Source organism: Camellia sinensis, chromosome 3 (genome assembly GCF_055761805.1).
Source record: "Camellia sinensis isolate YWXY chromosome 3, ASM5576180v1, whole genome shotgun sequence".
Taxonomy (NCBI): Eukaryota; Viridiplantae; Streptophyta; class Magnoliopsida; order Ericales; family Theaceae; genus Camellia; species Camellia sinensis.
The window spans coordinates 125,314,565-125,326,284 of record NC_138963.1 but is presented as its reverse complement, the minus strand read 5'-3'; the positions used below and the strand labels follow the sequence as shown (position 1 = coordinate 125,326,284).

The 11,720-nt window shown below is 33.1% G+C and overlaps 1 protein-coding gene across 10 annotated transcripts; it reads right to left on the bottom strand.

The window, feature by feature from the left end:
* Nucleotides 1–715: 715 nt before the first annotated feature.
* Nucleotides 716–11,439, bottom strand: LOC114306305 (uncharacterized). 10 transcript variants are annotated; one of them, XM_082920664.1, is made up of 11 exons: nt 11,124–11,439; nt 6,864–6,926; nt 6,530–6,759; nt 6,215–6,344; nt 5,266–5,343; nt 5,044–5,167; nt 4,443–4,912; nt 4,088–4,239; nt 2,831–2,917; nt 2,488–2,606; nt 716–871 (listed from the first exon to the last, which is right to left on the bottom strand). In XM_082920664.1, exons 2-10 carry the CDS (start codon nt 6,882–6,884, stop codon nt 2,495–2,497), a joined length of 1,404 nt encoding a protein of 467 aa, XP_082776790.1. In that variant the 5' UTR covers nt 6,885–6,926; nt 11,124–11,439; the 3' UTR covers nt 716–871; nt 2,488–2,494. The 10 variants fall into 10 exon arrangements, with proteins under 10 accessions (XP_082776790.1, XP_082776797.1, XP_082776796.1 ...); XM_082920671.1 differs by having other exon boundaries at nt 6,227–6,344; nt 6,864–6,943; nt 11,124–11,427; XM_082920670.1 differs by having other exon boundaries at nt 6,227–6,344; nt 11,124–11,420.
* Nucleotides 11,440–11,720: the final 281 nt, after the last annotated feature.

Below are 11,720 nucleotides of genomic sequence, written 5' to 3'. Positions count from 1 at the left end.
TTCCAAATTGTTGTCCAAATCTCTCAAGGGTGTGATTGGAAGTAACTCACTCTTTTTGGCCATTTTTGAAACTCCGAAATTAGTTGCAGTAAAAAATTAAAGTAGACTAGAAGTTTCGATTATGAATGCTTTTGTAGAGAAATCTTCAAAATCGCAGTGTGGATTGGCAAAATCTTCAGCCCCTCTCAATTTGAGAGGGGAGATACCCCATATTCCATATATCTATCTATTTGGTGGAAAACAAAAGCAAACACGGTTCAACTTCCATTTCTCTCCCCTCTTAAACTGAGAGGGGTTTGATTAAACTTGGGATGAGACTTTTTGGGCTAGTTTCAAGTGGGTGGGACGTAATGAAACATTAGTTGGGCAAATAGAACCATTGGCAAATTATCCCTTTTTATTTTATCGTGTTTATATTCAAAAAAATACAAAGCCTTTTTTTTTTCAAAGATTTGATTCAAATAAGATATTATAATGAAACTTAATGAATTACAATCATAATTTATTTTAAAAACATAATTATTACGGGAAAGGGGTGCCTGCTGTACAGCAGGTACTGCAGTGCGCCAAAAGGGCATAAAAAAAAAAAAAAAAAATCTCTGTCGTTTTTACATGCACGGCACACCCTGCTGTGCTTAAGCACAGCAGGTACCCCTTGTCCAATTATTACTCTCTCTTCTTTTCGTTTCTTTTTTTGGAAATAAACATGATAAAATAAAGAAATTAAAATTATTAGATAGACCTAAATTTTCATAAATAATATACACAGATTTTTACAAAAGAACCGTTTAAATAATTAAAATGAAATTCATGGTGAACTTACGAACGACAGCTTAATCGTTTATGATTGAAGTGGAGGACCGTTGAGCATCTGCAAAAGCAATTATAATTGGAGTAAATATTATATATAACAGTGATGCTTGGTATTACCATTTAATAAGCAATCTTAATTTGTGGTAGAAACACAATAATGTTGAGATAGTACATGAAAAGCCTTGTTCACTTTTCATTTGAAAACATGCTATTTTAATAATTTTTTAATTTTTTACCAAAACATGTGCAAAAAAAATAGAAAGGATAATGTAATAACTTATAATAATTTCTTTAACTTTATAACTAAAATTAAAAATTACCAAACGAAAAAGGGTTAGTTTATTCCAAATTACAACATAAAAGGTTTTTTAATATCTTTGTTTGATTCCAGATCAAGATTCATTTTAATCTATATAATTTAATTAAATTAATAAATATATTTGAAGTTTATTTCAACGTAAGATTAAGATGAATTGTCGTATGTCATGTCGTAATGCAATTCAGTTTCAACCAATAGTGTAACAACAAACAAGAGTGTATGAAATTGAGTGCCACTTTGACCTGTGGCAATAATTTTAAACTTGTTAACAACATTGTGGGCTGGACTTCAAAAATTTTTATTTTGCTTTTGGATGAACTTGAAAATAAAATAGAAGCTCCAAGCCGAATCAGAGTCGAAAAACAATGTACGAAATGTGAGGCGAGCCCAGCACACCCATGTCGACCCTAAAAACAACCAAAACAACTAAAGCAAAATCAGGTTTGATTTGGATACCAACATTTCTTTTACACTCGCACAAAACTCCCTCTGGTTTAATTTTTTATTACTGTTTTGAATTTTTTCTCTTCATATGTTTTTCGTGTCTAGCTAAAAACTAAAAACCATAATTTAATATATAAAAAATTACTTGCGTTGGCGGAAAGCCTCACAAAGTTTTCTAGCTTTAAAAGTTTCTTTCTAGCCTTTTCTTTTGAAGAGGATCCTAATAAGTACATTTTTATCTAATAAATCAATCCTCTAATAATTAATAACACTTTTCCATTACACACTATTACAAACTTCACTAATTATTAATTTTCAACGATAATTTAAAAATTATCACAAAAAAATATTACTAATTATAAATTTTAAAGATAATTCACAAAATTTCACTCATTGACAACTTTCACCGATAATTTAAAAAATTTATCTCAAGAAACATTACTAATTATAAATTTTAACAACTTATAAAAATCGTAACCAAAAAAATTATTAATTGTCAATTTTTTAACGGTGTTAAAAATCGTCACAAAAAATATTTTTAACAGTGATTTTATTAAAACTTATTTTTAATAATAAGACTTAATGAAAATTAAATCTAATTATTAAAATTTATGAGTAATTTGCTTTTCTTTTTAATTGCCCGAAGAACAAAAGATAATAATCAATCTATAAATCAAATAAAAAACCACCTCGGCCATAACAAAAATTAAAACTATAGTCGGCACTTTTTCAACAATTTTCCCTACACCCTGACAAATGAAAAAAGTTCAATAAAATTCAGCAGCAGCATCTACTCTGAGAAGTTAAAAGAAAAGATGGTCGGAGAAAAAAAAAATTCCCTTTTTTCTTTTTGTTACTTCAGCTAATTAGACAACAAGGAATTAGCGACAAACAAAATTTATTTTGTGTACCAGCTAATCATCGTTGGCTTAGCTTACGCTTCTTTGCCTCTTTTCTCAAACGCTCCCTCCTCTCTTCTTCCTCTATTTTGCGGAGTTCTTCTTCATCCTCTTTTCTAGCAATTCTTGCGCTGATATCACAAATATATGAGCCATCAAGACAACCGGTCAAATGATCAATGCGCCATGCACGCACACAAAAAGGGTAATTGTGTTCTGGGTTGTAAGCATTAAACAAGCACATAAAGCTACTCAAGCAAATGGTGTAAGCCCAGAGAGCACAATATCTAAAATAATAAATTTTAGACCAAAATGGTCAAGAATTTCATGCTAAATTCAATAAAGCCATACTAACCTCCTTTGCTCCTCCCTCATAATATCTTCGTAGTTTGCCTCCATGTCACTATCGTCATCCTCGTCGGCAAATTTTCTTGGATTATACCTGCCATGAAGATCACCACTTTGATTAAATTAGGTCAAGGAAACATAATATTTCATAGTTAATTTATCTCTCCTCGAAATTATACCTACCCAAGTCACACAAGTATAAAATCAACTCCTCCAAATCAGAGAAGTAGAACCTTTCTTTTTTTGAACAGCAAACAAGTAAAACTAAGCCAACCCCAGATTAGGTGCAAAAAGCAGCCATATCCAGTTTAAAGAAAATTCAAAAAACAAAAAAGAAAGAAAGAATACACCAACATTAAAATTATTGATGATTTAGCCAACTCCACTTGATTGCGATACAAAGCTTAGTTAGTTTGGTTTATTAAAATTACTGATGACTGTTTAAGATGAGAATGTACCCTAGTATCACCCAAGTCATTAGTAATCAAACTGGATTTGAGTAAACCAGAACCAAGCCATTTCGTAAAGCATCCAACCGAATCTCAATTATCTTGGATCAAATTATCAGTATGGGCAAGATTTGCCATCTCTAAGACAAGGTCTAGTAGCAACTCCGTTTGGATAAATGTGGATTTCAAATCAAGAGATTTGAGCTTAAATGAATAGAAAAACAATGGAAGAAGGCACAGTATATATATATTTTTAGTGGAATCCTTATAGCTAGAAAGAGAGATCTTAACATGATTTCAAATAACTAGTTTTATATAGTTTTTTACATCCATCACAATAAAGCTATTTAATCGTAAATTTATGGGTTTTACATACTTTATCATGCCTAAAGGAAGAAGACAAGTAGAATCCTTATAGCTAAAAAGAGAGAGCTTAACATGATTTCAAATAACTAGTTTTATATAGTTTTTTAAATCCATCATCATAAAGCTATTTAACTCCATCTTAAAATTCATGAGTAAACTATCATGCCTAAATTTAAGTATTATTAAGCTCAAATCCCTTGATTTGAAATCCACTTCTGTCCAAATGGACCCAATAACAACTACATCCATCCCAGATTAATAAGAAAGCAAATTTTAAAAAAATGGAATAATAAATGATGTTAGTATGTATATATCTCCAACAAGACAAACTACATAAGTAAACCCCACTATCATTCAGGTAAATTTAAACTTTGTTAAACTATTGCGCACCAACATTAGAAATGATTCCATGATTGAAAAGCTCCAAGAAAAAACAGAAGGCTACTTACCTAAACATACTCCTAATCATGCTTATTGCTCTTCCACCTTCATCATCATCATCATCCACATCATCATCGTCGTATGGTCTGACAGGCTTCTTCTTTGGGCGGTCCTCTCTCAACGGAGGGCAAGATGGAATTTTCGCAGGTTGCTTGTTTATCTGTCAGTAAGTCAAGCAAGGACAAATTTTATTGTAAAAAATGTTATCAACTTTCCCTGGATATAAGGACATGTCAACCAGAAAATGGCTGCAGGTATCCATTATTCATGCAAGGACAGGAGGGAAAAAAGTGACAAATTGAGATATCTCGGTAATAAAATATACAGGAACGGTTGTACATGCACAAGTAAATGAGATTAGACCTGTGGTTTAGAGGATGGAACTGGCTGTTTTGGCATCATCTTTCCTCTGCTAGATCCCTGAACTTCCTTTTTCTGGTCCAAGGATTGCTTTGGAACAGAAGCTTGCTTTGGAGCAGATGAGTGCAACTTCGAAGAAGGGGGCCTGTGCACACTAGGTTTCTGGTCCAAAGACTGCCGTTGTGGTGCAGCAACCCTCCTCTCTGTGGTGGCTGCTGGCATCTTAGAAGGCAAGCCTTTTGGCCCTAGAGGCCGACCTGGCCCGCTTCCATTATTGTTTCCAAGCTGTTTTCTAGAGTCAACCGATGTTGGAATGGGCTTACCGGCAGAAATTAACTTGCGCGGCCCAGTTTTAGGATGCGTTTGGCTACCTGTTGACATAGGTTTCCTCTCCTCGCGACTATTGGGAACTAGTCTACCAGTATTAGTTGACCACTGTCTGCTCTTTGGTGGCACTTGAGCTGATCTTGCCTCTTCAACATCATAACAAAAACACAAAAAACAAAAAAAGAAAGTTAAAAGTTAAAAAGTTTTCTCAATAAATTAGTATGTTTTGAGCTTTTAGATCAACAATCAGATATGGTGTAGTAAAGCAGCAACACACCAGAATTTGGAACAGAGACATTTCGAATTGGAGGATCTTTTGTGGGAGCTGGAAGCTCTGCATCATCAGATAATAGAAAAGAATAATCTCTCGTATCCTTAAGTTTCTGGACTTTCGTTTTTAACTGCACAAATAAGTAGGAAAAAAAACCATGAAATTAATAAAATTAGAAACTATATTGAAGTTATAGGAAAGAATCGACAAATGATTTCTTTTACTAACCTGATTTACAACTTTAGGATGGTGGTTACGAGCTTGAGTTTTTGATCCAGCAGTGGTTGAAGCAAGGCTCTTGCTTTTCTACATGGACAAGTGGGGTCATCAATTGATTAGACTACATCTCAAAATGAAGTTAAAAGCGATGAAAAATTATCTCTTTAGCACATCTGCATCCCATATGTCTTCCAAACCCCACAAACTATGCAGGTTCAGGGAATATGGGGGAGGATCCATTGGCTGGCCCAAATAACAGACAGACTAGGAATCAGCCCAATCCCCGGGAATATTAGATTACAAGATCATGTGCCAACCATATTTTGTTAAAACAAGGAAGCAAAACTAATTATCCAACATTGCAACTGCAAGGCGAGGTATAAACCTCAATACTCAAAAGGTTAAGAAACACAACTCCCATAACAAAAAATTATAAACCTTGCAATCCCAAGAAGAACCCCCTAGATGAAAAAATGAGTACTCCTTGACAGTCGACACTAAATTGATGAAGTCCATAGAAATTTCTATCCTCTGATTGCCAAAATCCTTCGAGAGACAATTTTTAATGGACAATAGCACCTCAATAATCACCATTTAATTCAAATAAATGCGATGAATATAAAAATATATGAAGCCAACAATATAAATAAAATAATAAAAAGACAGCAAAGAAGCCAACTGATAAAAACTCTACCAATGCAACGTATCAGGTGTGCCATCAAGGATCACACATTTTTTTTAGACAAAAAACTTAGAATTTAACCTCTAAATTGAGTATCGAGGTGCTTTCCTCCCACCATAACTTTAGGCCAATCCTCACAATTTCTAAAATTAACGATCTACTGATTATCATTAGGATTGATGATATAACAATGAGGGATGAATTCAAAGCACATAAGGCTAAGATCATATTTGCAGCATGCAGGAATGTACAACCATAACAAAACCACAGACTTACTATGGTACCCACATCATGATTGGATTTTGACACTTTGGGTGCCAAATGGTGGTTTTCCAATAATGACTTGCTTTCTTGAATTACTCTTTGAGCAATAACTGGTTGTGAAGGCCCAAAGAAGGATCCATAACTGCAAAACATGGAAAAATGGATATAATGAATGAGATTCTATACCATGTACATCTAAAATTCAAATTGAAGACTTTATACAAAAGCTTTAGTATATTAAGTAATTAATATGCAATTTAAACATATATCATTATATCCTAGTAAATAAATGAATAACAGACTAATGAAATTGCAGATTGTTCTCACTTATCATATGGCAATTTCTTCTTTTTCTCTTGGGAATTTGCATGGCCAGAACCAGATTCCTTTTTAATCTGCTTTCTGATAGCTTCTTTTAATCTCTGCCTCAATTCAAGGTATTCCAGTTCCTCCTGCGTGGTTTGTGGAGCTTCTTCTTCTTCATATTCCCCTTCACCAATCCCATCCTCTTCTTGCTCTTCACCATCCTCTTCATACTCATCCAAATCTTCATAGTCCTACACAAAAATAACTTATTAGAAAGCAATGTAAAAATACACAAAATTTCATACATATAATGAGGGAGAAGAGTGAAATCAACATGAACTTCAAAATTGCTTACATCTCTATCATATCCCTGCATAGCCGTTTCGAATCCCAGATGAGATTGTTTGGATATAAGCACCTACAACAACCCAAAACCTGAAAGCCTGATTACAAATATATTTAAAGACCCAAATGCAAGCAATTTTATCATAACTTCACAACATTACAAATACATAAAAAGGAGAAAAATCAATAAACAAATTCTTTGGGCTTCTAGCTTAAAGATTGAACAAGTAATTACATTCAATACAAGCATCACCTATCAGAGGGTAAATATTTACACGAGATAAATTATAAGTCATTTGCTTCTCCAACAAAACTCTGATATTTTAGTAGTATGAAAAAAAAAATCCAGGTTTGATCAAATCAACATTTCCTAGTATAGAAAAAATCCACATTTAATTCAATCCTCTTCTTCACTTTCTAAAAATTTCAAGGCATGTGCTTTACCAACAAATCTCTGGTATTTTTTTCTAAAATGAAAAAAAAAAAATCCAGATTTAATAGAGTCTATACTTTATAAAATTAAAAAATAAAATTCAAATCAAATGTTCAAACAATCAATCAACGTCCAATATACAACAAAATCTTTCCATGAAACACACAAAGGGTAAACCCTAATTTTCTGAAATTAGAGGACACCAATTGAAGCCCTGATTGAATCGTAATGTATAAGCATGAACAAAATCGAAAAACACCATCCACATACAATCACACCTCAAATATTCAGAATTCAATCAAATCAATGTTTCAGAAATTTGATAAACTCCAAAAAAGGAAACTACCAAGTTATTATCTTTTGATGAAAAGAATGAGAGAGACCTCAACTTTCTCCTTGGAGGGTAACAATCACATTCCCAATTGAACCATAGACATAAAACGAAAAATCACATAAATCTTTCCATGAAACGAAAAAAAAAAGAGGCAAACCCTAATTTTCTGAAATCGGGGGATACCAATCGAATCCCCAATTGAATCATAGCGTATAAGCATGAACAAACTTGAAAAACATCATCCACATACAATCACCTCAAATATTCAGAAACTAATTGAATATAATAGTTTGTAGAATTGATAAACACCAAAAACGAAACAACCAAGTTTTCATCTTTCAACGAAACGAACAAAGGAAAAGCCCTAAATTTCTCATTGGAGAGCAACAATCAAATCTCAATTGAACCATAAACCGAAATCAAAAAATCACCGAGATCCTGGCATGAAACGCAAAAAAGGGAAAACCCTAATCTTCTGAAATTAGAGAATACCAATCGAATCCCCGATTGAATCGTAGCATGAACAAACTCGAAAAACACCAATCACCTCAAATATTCAGAATTCAATTGAATCAATGGTTCAGAAAATTGATAAAAACCAAAACAAAAAAGAGAGAAACCAACAAGTTGTTATCTTTCAATGCAAAGAACAAAAAAAGCCCCAATTTTCTCATCGAAAGGTAACAATCATATTCCCAATTGAACCAAAACTCGAAAAATAAAACAAAAAACACAAAAAATAAAAATAAAAATAAAAATAAAAAACAAAAACAAAAAAAACACCATTTTGAACAAAATCGTGGTGAAATACCTGATTTGATGTCGAGAATCGTACAAATCATATCAAAATCACTTCTACGCTGTTTAGTCCTAAAAGTTTTCTTATAGACTGAAAGGTCCCATTACAATGTTTCAAACATCAGATTAATGTTTCGAACATTAGATTTCGAACATCAGATTAATGTTTCGAACATTAGATTAAGGAAAATTTACCCATAAGTCCTAGTTTCTGAAAAGTTGAACCATTTAGTCCTAAAAGTTTTCTTATGCTCCATTTAGTCGCATTTGCACATCAATCTAATGTTCGAAACATTAATCTGATGTTCGAAATCTAATGTTCGAAACATTAATCTGATGTTTGAAACATTGTAATGGGACCTTTCAGTTTATAAGAAAACTTTTAAGACTAAACAGTGTATAAGTTATTAATTTAGGATTTATTGGTGCATCCCCCAAAGGAAAATTTACCCATAAGTCCTAGTTTCTAAAAAGTTGAACCATTTAGTCCTAAAAGTTTTCTTATGCTCCATTTAGTCCCATTTGCACATCAATCTAATGTTTGAAACATTAATCTGATATTCGAAATCTAATGTTCGAAACATTAATCTGATGTTTGAAACATTGTAATGGGACCTTTCAGTCTATAAGAAAACTTTTAGGACTAAACAGTGTATAAGTTATTAATTTGGGATTTATTGGTGCATCCTCTTCAAGACCGAACGCTGAAATCGAAGTTTGACATCAAGAGAGAGAGCGAAGAGAATCCAGATCTGCAGAGGCGATAGCGTATGGTGGTGGATTTGGGGATCGTGAGAGAGAGAGAGAGCGATGAGGAAGAAGATAAAAAGGCCAAGGAAGGGAAGGACCCAGAGACGAAACGGGTAGATGCTAACGTGCGCGGAGAGCGTAGTAGATAGTAGAAGAAGGAACCCACTTCGGATTTGGATTTGGATTTGGATTTGGATTTGAGGAGGTCGCGAGTTCGACCCAATGCGACAGTTATTTATAAAAATTAAGCTAAAAGATAAATTAAAAAAAACAATATGTGCTCATCAATCTTAAATCAAAGGAATTATAAAAATTATCAAAAATGAAAATATTTGCGTTAAGCTCAAATCTAAAAATTACAATGAAAAATACATGTTATGAACAAAAAAAATCTAGTCCCAATTGGATTCGTTTAAATTGAGTTATATGTGAATCAATTATTTTCAAAACTAGCAAAATTACAAAATTGAAGACAAACATTAAAAATTGTTCAAAATTCATCGTATGCCATGACGAAGCAATGAATATTGTTGGCCATGTCATTTTTCATATTTCGATCAAATTTCACATGATTCTAAAGACATGCCGTATTACGTCTATTAATGTTTTAACATTTATCTTGTTTTTCCTAAATTTCAAAAATTCTATAGCAAGCATGTATCCGATATGCATCAAATTCTCAAGTTAAGAATTGTATTTGCCGCGTATATCAATTGATGAGAGAGAGAGACGTGCGATATATGTAAGTTCTAGAGAGAGAGAGAGATTGGAGACATATTTGCATGGGGAGTGTTTCTTACCATATCCGAAAGTTGGGCAGAAACATAGGAGAAATATTTGTGTAATGATAGGGTAGGGATGCATGTGTGAATAGCTAAGAAACAAATAAAGAGTTGAATGAATCAATATAAAACATGGCCGATAATACTCTTTTGACTATTTTGTATCTATCTATATCTCTATAGGTTTGTATGTGCACTTGTCCCTCTTTAACACCCCTACCTCTTTTCTACAAAAACCAATCTCTACCATCCATTTCTTTCTCTTCTTCTATCATCCTAATCCACCTCACTTTCCTTTCACATGGATTCTCTCTCTCTCTCTCTCTCTCTCTCTCTCAAATTAATTAGAAAAACTGTCATTTGTTGTTGATTATCTTGAGCTTTGTTCTAAAAGAGAGAGAGAACTGAAGAATCATCTTTGCACTTCTCTCTCCTATATTGGTTGTGAGCTTATCTTTGCTTCGCTTCTCACACCAATTTGTATCTGTGAGAGAGCTTTCTCTTTCTTTGGGTTTCTCTTTTGCAGCTCTTATTCTTGATACATTTATATAACTACATTTGCACATGTAAGCTCTCTCTCTCTTTCTTTTCCTTGAATCTCTATTTCAATCACATTCTGTATGATAAGTCTCAAGACATACTTCATTTTGAAGGTGGTTGTTAGGTCTTCAATAAGATATTGGCTTGTTATTAGGAAGAAATGGTTGGAATCATCATGCTATTCATCTAAATATAGGCATTTGATTGATTTATTCATCATTACAGCTCCTAATATTAACTAAGTTTTCGTCAATCTTACAAAATTCTTTAAAATATCATGGAAACTATTTTCATATATATGATCACAACCTATCAAATTAATTTGAAAAATTATTCACAAACATCATTTTTATATCATGGAACTGACGAGAAAAGGGGTTTGCAACCAACGCAGGATTTATACAAAAAATTCTGAATGAAAAGTTTACAACCCTAATTTCGAAATTTAAAATCCCAAAGCTGAATCCCTAATTTCGAAATTTAAAATCCCAAATCTGAATCCCTAATTTCAAAATTTAAAATCCCAAATCTGAATCCCTAATTTCGAAATTTAATATCCCAAATCTGAAACCCTAATTTCAAAATTTAAAATCCCAAATCTAAAATGAAATCCCTCATTTATGCGATACAAACCTGAAGTGGGTGTTTGATGAAGGTGTTCCGCCGGTGGTGTGCTTCCTCTTCGTCGCCGGTCTTCTTCGGCTGAGAGAGGGAGAAGAAGATGGGTTGGATCAAACACGGCCTCTTCGTCGTCGGTCTTCTTCGGCTGAGAGAGGGAGAAGAAGATGGGTTGGATCAAACACGGCCTCTTCGTCGTCGGAAGAAGGCTGAGAGAGGGAGAAGAAAATGGTTTGGATCAAACACGGCTTTCGTAAGGGAGAAGAAGGGAGCTGTTTCGTATATAATGAAATGGCTTTTCTAAAGAAAAATGCCTCAGACCCCAGTGGGGGTCACTGGGTCATGAATGGAGGCTTCCCATTGGTTAAAAAAAAAATTTTTTTTTTTTTTTTTTTTTTTTTTTTTTGTTGATTTGGACGAATGGGGGGCCAGTGGAGTCTGTAGCAAAGTTGCTTTTCTAAAACCGGTTTTTATTAAAAATATTTTTGATCAAAAAATGACTTTTGTAAAACTGTTTTTAAAAAAAAAAAAATTCTCAAAAACAACTTTTCTAAAACCGTTTTTTATTAAAAAAAAATTTGGTCATAAAATATTTATTTAAAAAAAATTAAT